Source organism: Hydra viridissima, unplaced genomic scaffold (assembly GCF_058129835.1).
Source record: "Hydra viridissima isolate aposymbiotic clone 2 unplaced genomic scaffold, HvirCarnegie_v1 scaffold_9, whole genome shotgun sequence".
Classification (NCBI taxonomy): Eukaryota; Metazoa; Cnidaria; class Hydrozoa; order Anthoathecata; family Hydridae; genus Hydra; species Hydra viridissima.
Window position 1 is genome coordinate 11,503,606 of NW_028324308.1, and position 13,286 is coordinate 11,516,891.

At 30.5% G+C, this 13,286-nt stretch overlaps 1 protein-coding gene and 1 pseudogene across 6 annotated transcripts; both read left to right on the forward strand.

The window, feature by feature from the left end:
* Positions 1–540: 540 nt before the first annotated feature.
* Positions 541–2,355, forward strand: LOC149884038 (uncharacterized; annotated as a pseudogene). The gene is made up of 4 exons (XR_016455424.1): positions 541–1,047; positions 1,190–1,314; positions 1,490–1,736; positions 1,823–2,355. The product of XR_016455424.1 is annotated as an uncharacterized LOC149884038 (transcript).
* Positions 2,356–6,322: 3,967 nt separating this feature from the next.
* LOC145185861 (protein Wnt-4-like) lies at positions 6,323–10,412 on the forward strand. Of its 5 annotated transcripts, none has more exons than XM_090097312.1 (5): positions 6,323–8,114; positions 8,212–8,367; positions 8,475–8,584; positions 8,703–8,992; positions 9,081–10,412. In XM_090097312.1, the coding sequence occupies exons 2-5, from the start codon at positions 8,303–8,305 to the stop codon at positions 9,525–9,527; spliced, it is 912 nt and encodes a 303-aa protein (XP_089953438.1). In that variant the 5' UTR covers positions 6,323–8,114; positions 8,212–8,302; the 3' UTR covers positions 9,528–10,412. The 5 variants fall into 5 exon arrangements, with proteins under 5 accessions (XP_089953438.1, XP_089953439.1, XP_089953437.1 ...); XM_090097313.1 differs by having other exon boundaries at positions 6,323–8,053; positions 8,212–8,386; XM_090097311.1 differs by having other exon boundaries at positions 6,323–8,053.
* The last annotated feature ends 2,874 nt before the right edge of the window (positions 10,413–13,286 follow it).

Below are 13,286 nucleotides of genomic sequence, written 5' to 3' on the forward strand. Positions count from 1 at the left end.
AACCGTAAAAAGATTACAGGTAGACGGGTCCCAAGAACCACATGATTTTTTCTTTTGTCGTATCTTTTGTACAAAACAAATAATTTATATACTTTTATATGGTAAAGGTTCTTCCCAGGAGTTTAGAAGTATTTTGGTATTTTTATTTTACTTTTTTTTTTTCAGTAAAGCTTCGCTATATTTTAGTAGGGGACTTCAAAAACCGCATGGCTTAAATTGTTTACAACTTTTCTGAAATTTGTTGCAACTTTCCCATTTTTTAAAATAGCTTGTTATATTAAAATCCCCTTCATATAGTACTTTGATTGCAAATTTATATTTTAGGGAAGTACCTAAGGCGCTACAAAAACCACATGCTTGGGGCCCCAAAAACCACATCAATTATTTTATTTGTAACAAAAATCTAAGTGATTTTACAAAAATTCATGATTTAAAGTAGATTTGTAGTAGTTTTAACTGTCTTTTTGATGATAAAAAATTTACATTGAGGTTTATTTTACGCTCCTGCTTAGAGGATATTTTAGTTCAGTTTACAGCATCTTAATTTGCGATATTATTTTATTTGTAAGCAAATAAATAAACATGAATAACAGCAACAAAAAATTCAAAAATCGCTTGCAAATGAAGTCACTAAATCCAAGTTCTAATGCTGAACTACTTATTAAAAGAAAAGCTATATTAGAAAAAAATAAACAATTTGAAGTTGCTGTTCAATGGTGTAAAGAAAATAATTTAAGAGGACATGCTGCAATTAAAACAAGACAATTTCCACTTATTAAAGATCGTGAAACAATAAACCGTAGACTTGATGGGAAAATAGTCAATGGTCTTGAAAGGCAGTACTGTGCAATTCTTTTGGAGGAAGAAGAGATGTCAATTGTTTCATACATTAAGAATAAAAATCGGGCAATGCAAGGCATAAACAAAACAGAACTAACAAAACTTGTCCTTGATGTTCTGAAAGTTAGACAATACACAAATAAAAGATGGTGGCAGAAAAATCATAGCAATATCAGCAAATGCAAAAAATGCTTTGACAAAAAACAAGTATTTATGTTTCTTATATATATATTTAAAAGGTAGTAATAGTCAACATGCTAAGATATTAAGAGATTGCCTATAGTTCCAGTAGTTGAAGCTTTGTGAGAGAAGCTTTTTAGTTAATTTTTTATTTTTGTTTCAAACACAGGTTAGGTAAATCGTTTTGGATGTGCTTTAAAGCTAAGAATCCAAGTTTAACACTCAAGCGACAAGGAAATGTGTCAATAAATAGAGCTCTCAATTGCACAAGGGAAATGGCATGTTCCCACCTTGGTATGAGTAAATATTGAGTTTTTTATTATATTTCAAAGTATACACTAGCTTCATTTAAAATTTAACCCAGAGCTTCACCTTTTTATTGGTTTATGTATTGCTACTGTACTTTACATTCATGAAAAATAGTTATATCAAAACTGATTTACTAATTGATTTTCATGGTTGCTTTTAGATGCTCTTGCAGAAAAATTGGTCGAGGCTGGCATAATGACTGAAGCAGCACAAAAGGGAACAGGAGTTTGGTCTGGAAATATTGATACATGCAGAATATTTAATCATGACAAAACACCACAGTTCATCAATTTTGGTGTTGATGGTACTCCTGCTGGTCTTGTTTTTACTACAAGGGGAAACATGTTGTAAAATGATCAGAGAAAACCGTGAATGTGTCACTAAATATCCTCTAGTATCATTTTCAGGTAGTTATTGCCTTATTACTTTTTTGATAAGTATTTATAATATAGATTGAATAGATGATATGTATCATCTTTCTTTGTAATTGTAGGAGACCTTTGTGTCTCTCAAGTACTCTTTGGTACCGTTGGAATAACTAATCAAATGGCTCCAAAGGAAGCTGTGGCAAATATTCCGCGTTTTCTGATAACAACTTGCAATCATGGTTTATCTGATTACAATTCGTTATTAGATATGTACAAAGAGTTTAATGAATATCTTACTGAAAAAAAGTGACACGATCAGTAGTTTTGCTTTCCGATGGGCATCGTTCACGCTTTAATTTTGATGTCTTAAAGATTTTACAATCAAAAAACATACATATGTTCTTAACTTCACCAGATACCACTGGTGTGACACAGCTTTTAGACCAACTCAACAAAAACCTTCATCATGAGTATCGTGGTATGAAAGAAAACATTTTTAATGATTTCAATTCACTAAATAAAGAAGCTTTTATGATGATTTTAGGACGTATTTGGAACTACTGGGCCCCAAGAAAATCTATGATCAAAGCTGCAAGACGTGTAGGAGTAACTTCCACATCATTAAACGTCAATGACATGCAACAGGACAAATTTGCACGAGCTGCTTTATGTATTGATTTTCCAAAAAGTGTTACACCCAGTAAAACAACTCCTGAAAGATATACTATTAAATCTCCTGATAAAAGAAAAAATTCAGCTCAGTATTGGAAAGAAAAATTCAAGAGCTAAGCAAAAAAAGCATTCAACTTGAAGAAATTCCTGGCTTACTGACAGTACAGAAAGTTAAGCCGAATGTTTCCAAACTTACTACGAGGGTTACGGAGGTTTCAAAGATGTATAAAAACACTTTTAAATTGTCTTAAAGACTAATAGAGCAATATTTCAACTTTTTTTATACAAATAACTATTAAAAAAGTAATTTTATTTGATTGTTAATAGAAAAATAAATGTTTATAGAAAAAAATACAAAACTTCATTTTAATATTGAGTCTTTGATCCATGTATATATATTTTTTGGTAAGGGACCCCAAAGACCACACAGAAACACTAATTTGGTTCAGGTAAAATATTTTAGCAACTGTCTTTTTCATTTATTTTCTTTTGATTTTTTTGTAGAAGGCTCTCTGTGGCATGTATCTCAGAGATTCTGAAGAATCTCTGTGAGATACATGCTAATTTTTAAGGTTAATATCAGCGTTTAGTTTCTTTATGCAGTGAAGAAAGAATGTTTCTGAAATAAATCATAAATAAAAAAAGACAATTTCAAAGAGGAAATCAAATACTCCCGAGAAATTTTAGTGAAGCAGTGCATTGTTGAACATGTAGAACAGTCTTTGGAGTTTGGAAAAATATCAAAGCAACGATCTTGGATTTTAGTTCTAGCCGGTGTTCCAGACTAATCTAACTATAGTTTATACAAAAGTTTTCAATTTTTCTTCTAAAACCTTTTAATTAGCAAGTTCAACTGCGATTATTGAGAGTATTTTGAAAGTCTTTAGGAAAATTTTTTGAAAGTCTTTAGGTTACAAACATGAATGTACAAATGACTATTTGCAAACTTTCAAATTAATGACAATATCTGTTTTAAAAAAACGTTTTTTGGTTTTTAAAAATAATTCCCAATGAAGAAGATTTCAAATGAAGACAATTACAAATAGACAGCTTGCAATCTCGGAACTTTTTGGTTGAACCTTGTTTTAGACATCTATGCCAGCTAAAATCTTTACTGGGATTTTAAAAAGAATTTGAGGTTAAATAATAATATCTTACTAATAACATGCTTATCAATAAATTTTGAGACAAAGATTTATCCTTGGTACGCCTAACTGATCTCCAGGACTCTTTTGTTGTCAAAATAACGACGAGCTTCTGTTACACAGACGCGGCCTTCTAATGTCATGCAAATATCGTCAGTAGAATCTTCGAATTGAAAAGCAGCTAACGGAGGGAAAAGGAAACTGTTTTATGTAACTTTAATAAATCGTTGGCATGGAGTGTGAACCTGCTAACTGCATATTAGAAAATATGCCAGGGCAGCCAAAAAAAAATCAGAAAGAATGAAAAACTTTTTTTTAAGAAAATTTTTTTACATATTCAGATATTTATTTTTATTCTTTGTAATATAAATAAAGAAAAGGTTTTTAAATTCAATATTTATTTTTTTAGAAAAACTTTCGTGATTTGACAGATTTTTGCAATTTAGTCCAATTTTTAATAAGGGACTTAGCAGATATTCCTTTAACAAAAATATTTTTTCTTTAACCAATGAAAAATTATAAATCTAGTAAAATAAAGCTCTTAAAATAGTTCTTAACATTTATTACACAAATATATTGAATCTTAAATTCAACATTCCCATCAACTAATTTTAACTACTTTACTTTAAAAATTTAAGTTTTCTCTTACCTGTTAAAAACACATCAGGTTGGTAACTTATCTTTTAAAAACACATCAGGTTGGTAACTTATCTGTTAAAAACACATCAGGTTGGTAACTTATCTGTTAAAAACACATCAGGTAGGTAACTTACCTGTTAAAAACACATCAGGTAGGTAACTTAGGCAAACATAACGTAGTGTTAATGTACGTAAACGTTATTATCAGATTCGATATTAGTCATAAAGTAAATTATCAAAGTAATTACGTAGTCTTCAGGTAACGAATTTTTCAAGTACTGCAAATCATCGAACTTTTTTTTTGTTACTCTCCTTCTAGATTGGTGCTGATTCCGAAGTGCTTCAAAAGACAAAGTAGTAACAGCCAATGATTTTCGTTGCGGCAGTATGTTCCATTCTTCTGTGAATCTTAAAAGAATACATCATCGTTTGAATTGTATCAAAGACCTTTTATGTTTGTGACGTCACCTTTACCATGCCCAGGACGAATGCTTTTGAAAAATCCTCGTTTCATCAAAACTTTTTTTTTAAAAAAACTATGGTTTAAGTAACTGACCTCGTAAGGTGTGGGGCGTTTTTGTGCAAATGGATATGTATCCCGCAGACACATTAATATTTTTGTTTTTAATTGTCCATTCAACAGAGGAATGGATGCTGGCTACTTCTATCCATGTATGTCCAACTACTAGAAATTTTTATTCTTTTAACGTGTTGTTGTTTATAGCCGTACATAGCAATGCATTAGTGATTACACAGTTTCTATTCTGATAGGTACAACCATCGCTATTAAAAATCATTTGATTTGATTTTGTTGATTTATTTCGTAAAATCTTTTTTTAATTAAGCTAACCCAAATACTTGGAAACTCTTCAGAATTTAAAGCCCCTTCGATTCGTTCTGGCAGTGTCTAAAAACCTTTTCAGTTCCATGCGTTCTAGTTCAAAAGGTTTAGAAGTAGAATTGTTTGTTTGAAGTAATTCAAACTCCTTATTGTTCCTTTTAAAAGCTGCCCCGCTTTTATTTTTTTATTTCAAAATAGTTAATCTTCCGATCCCAAGAGTATTCAGAAACAGAGCTCTGCAAACTTTTGTTAGATCATTTCCCTTTTTTAAATAGAAAAATAATGATTGTGCTCTTTTTAATTTTTATCCCCTAGCTCTCTTAAATGGTAAAGATGTCACAAGGTTATCAACATAAATTTCTTTTCTGGCCAGGTTATACTCCAAAATTCCTTAAAAATTCTACATGTCTCTGTCAACATTGAACATTTCAAAGATCCTTTCAGAGTTTCTTTACATAAGCATCTATTCTTTATTAGTCTAGGCTTCCTTGGAATTTCATAATTACGTTCTTTTTTCTTTTTTTCTTCTGTAATACTTTTAACCAGTCTCTCTCAACTTTCTATTTCTTTCAGCAAACAAATTTGGTTTTTTTGAATCTGAAACCTTTACTTTCCTTTATTGTTTTTTTAGAGCCTACGTAATCAGACTAAGAGGAAGAATAAATTTTATATGGTACCAAGTCTTCTTGCATACTTTCATCTGATATCAGATCATCTATTTGGTTAGATATAGAATTTGTTGTTAAAGCAGAAATCACACTTCTATCTTTGAATTGGGCTTCTTGTTCTGCTTTCTTTGTTTCAATGTCACTATTAACATTAACGTCTGAGCTCAGATTCTTATCATCCTCTTTAGTGTCACTATTTATTGGTGCGAGTATACAAGAAATATCTTCTAATGTTACCTCATTAATTAATTAAATTTCAACATCTTGGATTACAAACCATCTTTCAGGTGCATGAGATGGCGCCGGTTCATCTTCTTGATTATCTTAAGTTTTTTAAGTTTTATTCTTTAAGTTTCAATAAATTAAATTTCTTGTTTTTCAATTATATCAACACAAGACAATAATTAGATAACAATACAAATTTATACCTTTGTAATTTTTCAAACTCTAATAAACACCACACTATTAGCAAAAAAAAAGTTACTTATTTGCAGGAGCACACGTACCAGCAACTAAAACTCAGAACAAAATGGCGGTTTACGTGGACTTGGCCGCGAATTTTTGATACTATGGATTTGACAATTTTACTCATTTACCTCTTTTTGACAGCTTAAAAGGAAAACAAAGAGTAGTTTTTTTCTTCTCGACTGTGTATTTTTTTTTTTTTTTTTTTACTCTTTTAAATGATATTCAAAACGTAATAACCTTGGAAAATGAATATAGCAAGTTTACACTCTAAACCAAGATGGAAAATGATAATAACCCACTCTAAGTTGATTATTTCAGCACAAAAGTTGGTTATTTCAGCACAAAAGACGGTTATTTCAGCGCAGATGATTTAGGATAAGCTACTTCATTCAATTTTTTTACTTTTATTTAAAAAAATTACGCTAAAAATAAACAACAAATAAATTCAAAAAATTTGATTATTTCAGTACAGATCTCCCCTAGAATTCTAACGCAGCGAAATAAGGCTTTCATAACCTTGTCAAATTTTAAACCGCTGAGTAAAAAAACATTTGAAAAAAAAATATTTTTAATCATCCGTAAATTAACCTTTTTTATAGCTTCGTTTGAAACAATAAAGGCAACTCTTAAATTTTAAAAAGGAACATATTGAAAAAGGAAAACCTATTAATTAATATTAAAAAGCAAACTTTTGATAGCAAACAGTTTGCAAACGCGACCAACATGTTCGCTTTTACTTCGATATTTTCGAACTCATAGCGAAGCGATTTGTTTTTTCTACGTATTTTTTTCCTGATAAGCATCAAAATGGAGGTTTTGTTTATAAAACGATGTTGAGTTAATTTTAAAACAGAATTCTAAAAATCTAAAAGGCAGCGTTACTTATAGAATCAAAATCAAATTAGTAAAGTTATAAATTTAAAAAACCAATCAAGTGCTAAATTTAAAAAATCAATCAAATAATAAATTTCCTTTTCGTTGGTTTAAACCGCATGAAAGTTTGTCTTACGGTTGTAATATCCAATGAGAAATATTCCGAAACTTCAACAGCATTTTTCATTCCATAATCTCTCGTAGTTTTATGCTGCAGCACACTATGGTAACTATGGTAACTTAATCGGAGATTTAACGAGGTCAGAAACAATTTAGAACGAGAAGATTCCGTTTAATTGATATTGATAAAGATAAAGTTTAGATGGTTGGTTCATTTATTGGAGTCCAACAACGAAAAAAACTTTATTATAATTATATTTTTAAAATATGCACATGTTACTTTGAAAACTTTAATTTCTTTATAGCGGAGATTTTAAGATATAGTTTAAGAATTCCTGTTCAGATTTAAAATTTCCCAAGTTAAAAAAAACTTTATTTCTTTTATTAGAAAAAGATCGCCATCTATTTTTATATTTGGTCTTTTAAACACATCGCCGAAAAAGAGTTTTCATTAAATCAAAATCAAAAAAGATATTTGATAAATGAAAGAGTTTGTGTTGTTGTTTTTTTTCTAGCGGCGTTTTTTGAAAAAACATACGCTTTGTTTAACCGTGTTGTTAAGTTCGATTGATCTCAATTGTTACCACACCCCACAAAAACATGCGTTGACAAATTGCAGAAACTTCTCACATACGACCTAAAGCTTTTGAGAGTACGCGTATTGGTTTATCGCAAACTTTGGGGGCTTACTTCGAGCGAAGGTAGAAAAACAGAAAAGATATGTTGCACGTCTATGTGAAAACTTCAAACGATCGTCAATTTATCATGAAGTTGATAAAACGTTTTTCAATAAAATTAAATATAAAATGACTTTTAACATAAAGTGCTGTCAATGTCGATCATATGGTGTGGAAATACATACCTATTTATTATTGCTACTTTTAGAAATTTATGGGACGATTGGCCAACAATGGATGTAAGGAGTTTAAAGTAAACTGGTTATCTTTAATCTGTGATAAATTTGCTGATCTAGCTGTCTACCTACCTAAAAGTTTGTAATAAGTTTTTATCCTAGAGTACACATTTCACTTGCAAATTGAATTTTTTTTTGAATAAACGCAGCATAATAATTGAAGCATTTTTCACAGGAGGTTGGCACTTTCAACAAGTTCGATACATTACAACCGAAAATTGTGCGATGACAACAATTTTTGGACAGATACACAACGTCAGTTATGCATGAACTATGAAGATCTTATTCATAAGGTTGCCAGTGGCGCAGAAATAGCATACGGCGAATGCAGGTTTTTATAGATGAAAAAAGTTCGAGTTTGTCCAAATTTGTTTTTTTTGTTATTGTTGTTTTAGATGCAAAATTTATTTTTTTCTTTTTTTCTTTATCTTTTTTTAGGCATCAGTTTCGTTGGGAGCGTTGGAATTGTGTAGCACATAAAAAAAACGAATCTGTGGGTAGCTTGCAAGGTCGAATGCCTTTGCTCTTTGGAGACTCATTAGTACTTGGTATGTGATCTTTTAACTATATTTTTAATTTAAAGTTCAACCAACTGTCAACTTACAGCTGTTCAAGTTATCAACAACAAAAGTTTTCAATCGTCATAATATAAAATTTCTTTCTTAGATTCTCGAGAAGCAGCCTTTGTAAGCGCAGTGTTTTCGGCAGGAGTTGCCCACGAGATAACTAGGGGTTGCTCCAGTAACCAATTAACTTCGTGCTCGTGTGACAGATCATCTGACGCTGTTGAAGCGGATGGTTCGAAATGGCAAAGTTGTAGTGACAATATTGCTTTTGGGACAAGCTTCGCAAAACAATTCATCGACAGTGTTGAATTAAAACAAAGTTCAACAAAACCATTTTTAAACTACGATCGAGTTCTTATGAATTTGCACAACAATGAAGCTGGTAGAGTGGTGCGAATTGATTTTTTTATTTTTTTAAAGTTTTTCTACAAGGCTTTTTTTTTTTCTAAAAGAAGTAAAACGCGTATTACGTTTTCAGGCCGTGAAGCAAAGCATGTGGCGAAAGTGTGCGTGTCACGGAACGTCTGGATCTTGCACAACTAAAATTTGTTCTAAGTCTGTAGCTGCTTTTCGTCATATAGGAAATTTGTTAAAAGACGAATTTGAAAGAGCTGTTAAAGTTCGCATAAAATATGTCAGCACAAAACATATTTTAATGCCTACCAATGAGCAAATACCATCAGTGACAAATACTCAGTTAGTTTTTCTTAAGAAATCGCCGCTGTACTGTGGCACAGTTACTGGAAGACGGTGCAAAATAAAGAGCTCAGATGAAAATGGTTCTTGCTCAATCATGTGTTGCGGAAAAGGATATCATACTCAAGTTAGAACAATCGAGAGAGACTGCGATTGTAAATTCGTTTGGTGTTGCAAAGTTACTTGCCAAAAATGTTCTCATAAACAAAAAATTCATATATGTAAATGAAGAATTATTACATATGCAATATAGAATTCCTAATGTTTTGAGACATTCTCACAAAAATCTTTTATTTGCACTCGGATTAAAGTCAGTTGTTTGTTTTTGTTTTCAACCCTGAACTTCTCTTCTTTACCAAAACAAAACAAAATTATTCTTTTATTCTGGGTTTAAGCAACACAAACGCATTAAAAAAAGTTTTAGTATGAAAAAAAAGCAAACTCTCTTCTTCGCAATTTCTTTTTCAGTGATAAGAAAAAAAGGAAAATTGACTCGCTTTTGTTTTAGTTTATTAACAGCACGTTAACAACAGTTTAAACATTTTATTTACCAATAGTAAAAAGGTGAAGAGTGTTGATGGAGTTCTTAATGCACAGGGTTATTAAATAAACCACAATGAGAAAAAATGAAGACACAGGAGGAAAATGAAGCTGAACCTCGTGTAAAACAAACAACAAAAACAGCAGATATTTTCAGGAAAAAAAAAACAAAAAGAAAAAAATCCTCTCATTTTACTACGATTTAAATGACAACATGAAACCTAATGAAATTATGAAGACAATTTCAAAACGAATCGCACCGTTGAGACAAAACTGAAGCTCCAACGTTTATGTTCTTAAGTTAATTAGCATTTGAAAAACAACCAGTATATCAACCGCATACAGCTCCTAAACTAAACGAACGAACGATTAAAGAAGTTGAAAGAATTATCTTTTGAAGTTACTAATTTTGGTTTTATCGATTTAGATCTTGCAACATGTCAACTTTTTATACAATTGTTTTCATCATTCTTAAAGGACGAAATCAATTTTTTTAAAAGTGTTAACGAAAGCTGAAGTAAGTTGTATGTTTTTGTTTTAAAATTTTCATGTCAACAAATTTTTAGACCAAAAATATACTTTGTGTTATTTAGAGATTTTAGACTTTTATAAATATTTAGAAATTTTAGATTTTTATATATATTTAGAGGTTTTGTAAAATATATCGCACTGGTTTAACATAAATAACGAATTATAACGAGTCTTCGGGATCGAATTTTAATTCGCTTGATTTCATCTTTAGAAATTAAGATTATCGATTTTAATTTTTTTAACGGAAAGTAAAGTTGTGTCTGGTTAAATTGGTTCAAGTGTTTGAATGAAATTTTCAATTGCGATGAGTCTAGTTTTTCACGTGCCCATACATACATTCATACATACATACATACATACATACATACATACATACATACATACATACATACATACATACATGCATACCTTCTACAGGAAAATATTGTCCGTAACACAATATAGGCACTCTTTCCAAATAGTGTCTCTTTTTTCCCCAAGTTCGTAATTTAAACCCAGGTTTCATTAAATATGTTTTTAGAATTCCGAGGATTTTCGCTTTTAACCACAAGAAAATAACTTTTGAAAACCTTTCTCAAGACTTTAATAACAGAAGCTAAAAGATTTGTAACCGGTACTATAAATATGATGCTTGTAATATTGCTTCTATTCAAAATACAATGCTACCAATTTAAGATTAACAACTTTTAATATATCTTTCACAAAAGCCATAAGAAGACCAATAATACAGGAATTTGACGCGATTTTGTTAAAAGATTTAAGAATGTTATCAAACTATGATAAAATGGGGCAGAGAACTCGGGCTATTCGCAAAACTAATGTGTCCATGATGTTTAATTCGAAATGTTTTATTAAATAATGCAAAAAGATCTCCATTTTCATAGGAAATAATTTTGAGATACCAAATATAAGTAAGACCAAGAAAAGGCTATCGTTGGGGAAGGGGGGGGGGGGCATCGTTGCTAGCTCTTGTAAATTCCTCTTCAATCTTTTGTGTTATTTAAACTGGTGAAATTCTCACTTTCTTAATATCAACCTCCGCCGATTCAATATAAATTACACAAATAGTTTTTCCACTTCTAGAGTTTTACTTACAGCATCTTTAATACAACAAACGAGCTTCACCAACGTGATGTTAGGAAGCTAACAATAATGGAGACTATCAAAAGTAAACAATATTAAACATGATTCAAGCTTACAACATTTACGCTACTCCCTGGTTACATCTGTAGTACTTGTATAACCTCAAATAGTCTTTGACGAATAACAACGACTGCACCAGTCTTCTCTTTCACATCGGGTGTAACGTAAACTAACAGTTTCTGCATCATGAGTTATGATCTTCTCTGAAATCCACAGATGAAAAAAAAGGTTAGTTTATCAATATTGCTACATAACTAAGCATTAACCAAAAAGATCAGGTTTGAATCCCATCTTAATAGTCTTGCGTTTGATGATTCAATGGTAGTTCTTCCATCCAAAAAAGTCCCCGTTGCATTTAACAATAAATCCTTTTTAATACCTGATAATGTTATAGTTAGAACGGAAAGACTACAAGCATTTTTAATTGAAATTTTACTCAATAGAAAACTGCAAAGCCGCACAATTGATAAAAAATTTTTTTACAAAAATTTATATTGCCAAAAAATCTCGGAAAAGATTTATAGGAAGTGTTGATAGGAAGTGAGGAAGAAAATAAGTAATAAAATAGTTAAAACTTGATGCACCATCTCCTTACTGAAAACCAACAAAGAAGAAAATGATTTACAATCTTATTTTAATGATGCTACTGTAAAGATATGGGAAAAAATCTGTTGTATGTTATCTGCAAACCTTGATCAAGGTAAATTTGAAAAGTTTAAGCATGAACCTGAGAGATAACTCAGATCGCAGACTTAAGAAAAAAAAAAAAAAAAATTGTAGGAAATCAAAAACACCGAACCTGTTTTCAGCTCGGTGTTTTTGATTTCCTACATTTTTTTTTTGGCCTTAAGCTTAGAAAAAAATGCTCATCCATATCTTGCTACATTATTTTTTTTTTTGGAAGTTCCTTGATGTGCTCACAAACTCATCTGGGAACCTCGCTGTAGTTTTATCAACTAGGTTTGAGATTTGGGACAATTCCAAAGTGATGGAACACCTCGTAGATCTTTTCTATCCCTTGAAACCTGAAGAAACAAAAACCTTGGAAGAAAAAAGATATGTGGGAAGTTGTAAAAACAAAATGTTATTCCAGTATCAATATACCAATATTTAGTCAACAGCATGACAAAAAAGTGAAACTAAAAAAAAAAAGGATTTGCAACCAAAAATTTTTTGTTTCTTGAATTGTAAATCCGTTAATCCTTTTGTATATAAACAATGAAATTTTTAAACATTTCCCTGTATAAAATTAAACCAACACTCTTAGTATTTTTTCCAGTAAATTTTCACTTTTTAAGAAATTAAAATTCAGATGAAAAAACAAAGATACCTGAATAGTTTTGTTCGTATATTTAACTCTATATAAAAAATAAAAAAAAATTAAAAAATATCTTTTTTTTCCATGTACAGCTTAGTATTACATACAATCTAAGTGTTAAAAGTTCTCTCGTAAAAGAAAACCGTTTAGCTTGATACATAATATGTATCTACGATCCTTTTTTCAATTGCTAGTAGTCACTAAAATTTCTTTTTTAGATTTGAGAAAATCATTTGAAGAATTATTTTATGAAAAATCTCGTGTCAGATATTTTTCTTAAAGTAACCAAAAGTACTCTTTTTTACCCAATTGATTGGTAGGAATAAGTTACTTGCTACAACTTTATTTCAACGAGTGATTTCTTCCAATTCATTGAAAAGTTCCTACTGAATATCAAAAAAGAGAGAGAGACAAAAAAGAGAAAAAGAGAAATCCTTAACTCTTAGTTACTTTCAC

Bases quoted from the DNA above. Each gene is read 5' to 3' on its own strand.
- LOC145185861 (XM_080061895.2), top strand. From the start codon at position 7,930: ATGACTTTTAACATAAAGTGCTGTCAATGTCGATCATATGGTGTGGAA. The intron at 8,368-8,474 runs GTTTTTATAGAT...ATCTTTTTTTAG, and splicing joins ATAGCATACGGCGAATGCAG to GCATCAGTTTCGTTGGGAGC. The intron at 8,993-9,080 runs GTGCGAATTGAT...TTACGTTTTCAG, and splicing joins ACAATGAAGCTGGTAGAGTG to GCCGTGAAGCAAAGCATGTG.